At 42.4% G+C, this 5785-nt stretch overlaps 1 protein-coding gene across 1 annotated transcript in view; it reads left to right on the top strand.

The window, feature by feature from the left end:
- Positions 1-331: 331 nt before the first annotated feature.
- Positions 332-5785, top strand: part of ap1m2 (adaptor related protein complex 1 subunit mu 2) — a 9145-nt gene continuing 3691 nt past the window's right edge. Inside the window, exons 1-6 of the mRNA XM_080524358.1 lie at positions 332-492; positions 1772-1928; positions 2469-2536; positions 2996-3126; positions 3996-4143; positions 5395-5521. Of these exons, the coding sequence (XP_080380484.1) occupies positions 451-492; positions 1772-1928; positions 2469-2536; positions 2996-3126; positions 3996-4143; positions 5395-5521 (673 nt within the window). The 5' untranslated portion in view covers positions 332-450. The remainder of the gene's footprint in view (positions 493-1771; positions 1929-2468; positions 2537-2995; positions 3127-3995; positions 4144-5394; positions 5522-5785) is intronic.

The following is a 5785-nucleotide window of genomic DNA, read 5'->3' as shown; positions in this document are numbered from 1 at the left end:
ACAATTTTTTAAAATAAATATATTTAATGTTCTATATTGACAGTGTAATTCTGTTTTTAAGGTTTTTAAATTCCAAGCTGTGTACAATTGTATGTACAATTTTCTACAATAAATAGACCTACTAATAGTTTATTTGCCATGGCATTATAATGCTTGTGCTCAATTGTGAATTGGTAGCGCTATCTGCTGGAATCTTGGAGCAGCACACTAACTTCCCACACAGGTGAGTGCGATGCCTGTCAATGTTTTACCTGGAGGCCGATGACGTCGGTCCACGACATCTCCGGGAAAAGGATCCGTTGAATACATTGCACCTTTAGGCTATAGATAATTGGGAAACTTTAATGGCGAAACGAAAAGCTTAAAACCTGTAAAGATTTATTCTAACTTAATGTTGTAGTAGCCTAGTTGTTTGATTTACGGACTGAGCTTTTAAAAAAAATAGTTACAATGTCTGCGTCCGCTATATTCGTGCTGGATCTGAAAGGGAAGGTAAGATCAATTCGGTAACTATATGGTGCTGATTTCTAACATTGTTACAAAGACAGTTGAGTCTTAATTCGACCGTTGTATTGTCTGTTGGTTGGGATTTTGTTCGTGTTCAAACGTTACAGACTTAAAAACGCTGTAAAACATTAATAGATATCCAATGTCGTTAAAAAATTAATAAGTAACTTGTGACAGCCTCATTCATGCAGAATTAAGTCATTTCCGGAGACATGGAAATGCTTGTGTCTGCATGCATCTACCTGAAACATTTGAGATAGAAAACAGACCCAAAAATGTGTGTCTATTTAATAGGCTATCACATACTCTCTAAAAGTCATTGGTGAGTCAAGGTTGTCTTGCACCAACTCAACCAACTGTCATTTTGTAGATCATTAGAAACGTAGTATTACATGAATGTGTGTATACTAGTACATGTTTTTAGTATAGTGTAGGCTATGCCGTTTTGTTTTAGCATGTTCAATTTATGCAAAAATGATGACGTGATGCCTATGTGCAACACGTTGGTAAGAGCTGATCATTGCAGACCAGGGATGTAGAGTAACTCGATGCACAAAGGTCTCATCTCTACACAAAAGAATCATGGGAGGGGAATGAGAATGCGGTGTCAGGTGTCCCAAATACAACAGATCGCTCTAGAAGGAAACTGGTACACAGTCCTGCCACAATAATATCCTCAGCCAGTCACACTGTAGCACGGCACTATCATAGGCCTTTGGGTACATATTTGTGTGCATCAGGTTGGTCTACAGTAGCTGGTAAGTCTTATCTAATCCATGTGATCTGTTGAGAATGTCAGCATCGTCAAGCCGGTTTCCACTATCTCTGGTCAAGCCTGTATGATCCAGTATGTGCCTTCATGTAGATAGAATGGATATCATTTATATACAGCCTTTGCTTTCATCTGTATTGTAGGTTGTGGTGATTTCTGTTCTAGTGTTTCTATTTCTATTCTACTTGTACATGTACTTAGTATAATGTCATCAAAGTACACATACTTTGGTGTCGTGCAGGGCCAAAAGAAGGAAGTAGAGCTCGCAGACTCAAAATCCCCACCAGGTACCTTTATTTATAAACAAAACAAAATTTCGACCTAGCTAAGTTCCTTGTAGGATCCAAACGATGCCTGATGCCTCGTAAATAAAGGAACGTGGTGGAGTATTCGAGTGCGGCCTCTACTTTATTTCATTCTACATGACCCCCATAGACTGCCTTTCACCCCCTGACTAGAATGACCCCCGTTGTTTCCATCCTTGCCCTTTAGGTGTTGATATGTCGGAACTACAAGGGGGACGTGGACATGGCAGAGATAGACCACTTCCTGCCTTTACTCATGCAACAGGAAGAGGAAGGGCTTATCTGTCCAATCATGGCCCATGGTCACGTTCACTTCATGTGGATCAAGCACAGCAACCTTTACCGTATCCTTTTCCCAAACGAGTTCGTAGTGAGGACAAAATAGGCAAATGTGTTTATCGAAAATGTCAGGTTTTTACAGTTGGTCCTCTGTGGCTCAGCTGGTAGAGCCATGGCGCTAACAATCAAATCAAATCAAATCAAATTGTATTTGTATAGCGCATTTCTTACAAGATGCAACTCAATGCGCTTCACACAATGAAAATGTTCAGTCAATCAGTCAATCAATCAATCAATACTGACAGAGCCGCGAGCAGGCAAAAGTAAAAAACCTGTATACTATGTAGCCAGGAAAAATTCCCTTGCAGCCCTCTACCAATAGAGCGACTACTAGCCAGTTTGCTTAGATTGTGGGTTCAATTCCCGCTGGGACCATATATACTGAAAACTGTATGCACTGTATTGCTTTAAATAAAAGCGTCAACTTTTAAATGGCATAATTATTGGTTTTATGTAGTATATGAATAATGTATTCACGTTTCTCAAAACAAGACGTAGTATAGGCATGAATATGTGCAGTACACCTTGACTTGATGCTCCTACAGTGGTGGCCACCACCAACAAGAACTCTAATGCCTCTTTGGTTTATTCATTCCTCTATAAATTGGTTGAGGTGAGTCAGTGATAAAAACAAACATTATTTCCTATAATGTATTCATGTCAAAATGTCTTCTTCTTTAGTTGGTGATAGCAGGGATCAGCAGGTGTGTGCTGGAACAAATGCTGCATTCATGTCACTTCAGTACTGCACTGAGGTTGCGTTCATAAAATCCGCTCTGGAATCTGATCAGCACTCATGGAATGCCTCTTGTCCAATCAAATTACTTGGTCCCGTTAGGACGTTGAGCCTAGTGTGCGCTTCGGCGCTCTCAGAGCGAATTTACGAACGTAGTTTTCCAAGTTGGAAACTCGGGGTAGAAAGATGACACCCGAGTTTCCCCCTTGGAGAGTATCAGAGTCAACTAATGGGAAGCTCTACCCACATAACTTAGGTTAACTTTAACTTGTTAAAGGTTGTGAGTTTCCGACTTGTCATGAATGCAGCATAACGATCATTGTCTGTTGTTTTCAGGTGTTCACACAGTACTTCTCAGAGCTTGAGGAGGAGAGTATCCAGGATAACTTTGTTGTGGTCTATGAGCTACTGGACGAACTGATGGACTTTGGCTTCCCCCAGACTACAGACAGCAAGATCCTACAGGAGTGAGACACACACACACGCACGCACACGCACACACACACACACACACACACACACACACACACACACACACACACACACACACACACACACACACACACACACACACACACACACACACACTCACACTCACACGCACACGCACACACAAATAACACACAGACAACAGGAATACAAATATGCTTCCTTATTGGTCAGACACGGATACAAAAACTCTTAACACCTGGAACTGTTTGAGGAATGTCAGACTCGGATGGTTTCAAGTTTTATTGTTACGTTACATTACAGTGGAAAGTGGAAGAGAGTAAAATTCTTATGTCTTCAGTTCCTTGACAATGCAGCACAAAGACAGATAAGGCAAGATAAGTCTAGATAAATAAAGTGACAATATTTACATATGTGGGGCGGCTGTGGCGCAGGAGGTAGAGTCGCCGTCTAATGATCACACGCTATATAAGTGCAGTCCATTTACCATTTACATAGTAAGACATAAGTGAGACAATTGGACAAGTGACAAATTGTGGGAGACAAATGAGACAGGACACAATTTAGCAGTACAAATAGTAAAAAGGAAAAAAATAAAATTGGTTATAAATTTTAATAAAATTGGTTGAGGTGAGTGGTTGAGGTAAGTCAGTGGTAAAAACAGTCAGTCACCATTGTATGACATTGCACATCACGTTACCATTTGCACTTTACTGTATAGATTGCTGTAAATACTGCTACTTATCACTGCAATATAATTGCTATTTGTTGCACTTCTGGTTAGATATCATTTCGTTGCATTGTCTTGTACTAATGACAATAAAGTGAATCTAATCTAATCTAATCTAATCTATAATGGATATAACCTATTTCCATGACCCTGCAGATACATCACCCAGGAAGGCAACAAACTGGAGGTGGCTAAAACCAAGGTGCCCACCACCGTCACCAACGCCGTGTCCTGGAGGTCAGAGGGCATCAAATACAAGAAGAACGAGGTCTTCATTGATGTCATAGAGTCCATTAACGTGCTGGTGAGTCACGTGATTTAATGATTCAATGACCGTGGGCAGGGTGTCCATCAATGGAGACCATAGACACAGGGTGTGTTCAAAATGGCATACTAACGTACTATTCACACTATGTATGACGTAGATTTGAGTGTGTAGTAGGCAGTATGTTAGTATGCCATTTCGAACACAGCCACAGTCTTATCAGTTCAAGTTGTCTTATCAGTTGTGTCCTCCAATTCCCACGCATGAATGCAAGCAAGTATTCATCTGTGAATGACCTCTGAATGATACATTTCTGTATGACGTCGGACCATTTATATGAACATTCATCGCTGTGACACTGGTAATATTCATCTTCATCAATCAGATCTGCTTTATTGTGATTCATTACTGCTTTATAAACAGTGGTGCTCCTACTACTGTGGCTCAGTTGGTAGAGCATGGTGCTAACAACGCTTAGGTTGTAGGTTCAATTCCCGCTGGGACCATATATACTGAAAAAATGTAGGCACTCACTGCAATATAAGTCGCTTTGGATAAAAGCATCATCTAAATGGCATATATCAGGGTTCCCGCGCTGGGAAAAGTCTAAAATCCGATCTATAAGGCCTAAAAAGGTCCTAAGTTTCAGTTATTAGGTCTAAAAAATTAGGTGCTAGCTCTAAAAAATTAGATTAGCTTGTCCTGCAAGGACATCAGTCCGACCACATCTATTTACGTGGAAATGAATCAAGCTGGAACCAAAGTGAACGAAGTTACGGCAGGATGAGAAAAAGCTATCATATGGTGTTGCGAATAGGTACAAAATTCTATCCAAAGAGGTCTAAAAAAGGCCTAGAAAAGTCTTAAATTTGGTGCCCCGCGGTGGTGTAGCGGTCTAAGCACTAGCCACTAGTGCAAGCTGCCCACCGGGGACTGGGATCGAATCCCAGCTCGCCAGATCCGGATATGGCCGGGGCACACACAGGGAGCGGCATATTGAGCGGCCGCTCCCGAGGGCGGTATAGGAATATTTCCGGACAAGGATCCGTCGCGCAACAGCGCCCCCGGGGTGCCGGAATAACGGTGCTGGGCTCGAGGAGCCAGACAGCTAGTCTGCCTGGCGGTCTCCTCTGGGGCTGCCGGCCACGGGGTCGTGCGGCGGATCCTACGCAATAGGCAGGGGATAATTGGATGCTAGGTTGGGTTCAATTGGATACCAAATTGGGTGAAAAAGGGATAAAATCAACAAGAAAAAAAAAAAAAACGGATATATTATTATTTTACTCCCAGGTGAACGCCAATGGCAGCGTGATGAGCAGTGACATCGTTGGCAGCATCAAGCTGAAGACCATGCTGTCTGGCATGCCTGAGCTCAGGCTGGGCCTCAACGACAGGGTGCTCTTCGCCCTCACTGGACGTACGTACAACACACACATTCACTCATATTGTACACACACTCACACACACACACACAACTTTCCAGACCCCCTCCTTGTGCCAACTCTCAACAACGTGATTACTTTCACTCACTCAATCCCTCACTCCCTCCCTCACTCACTCACTCACTCACTCACACACTCACTCAGTCACTCAGTCACTCAGTCACTCAGTCACTCAGTCACTCACTCACTCACTCACTCACACACTCACTCAGTCACTCACTCACTCACTCACTCCCTCA

This window comes from Nansenia antarctica, assembly GCF_963989245.1.
Source record: "Nansenia antarctica genome assembly, chromosome: 2".
Lineage (NCBI taxonomy): Eukaryota > Metazoa > Chordata > Actinopteri > Argentiniformes > Microstomatidae > Nansenia > Nansenia antarctica.
This window is presented reverse-complemented; position numbering and strand designations above follow the sequence as displayed.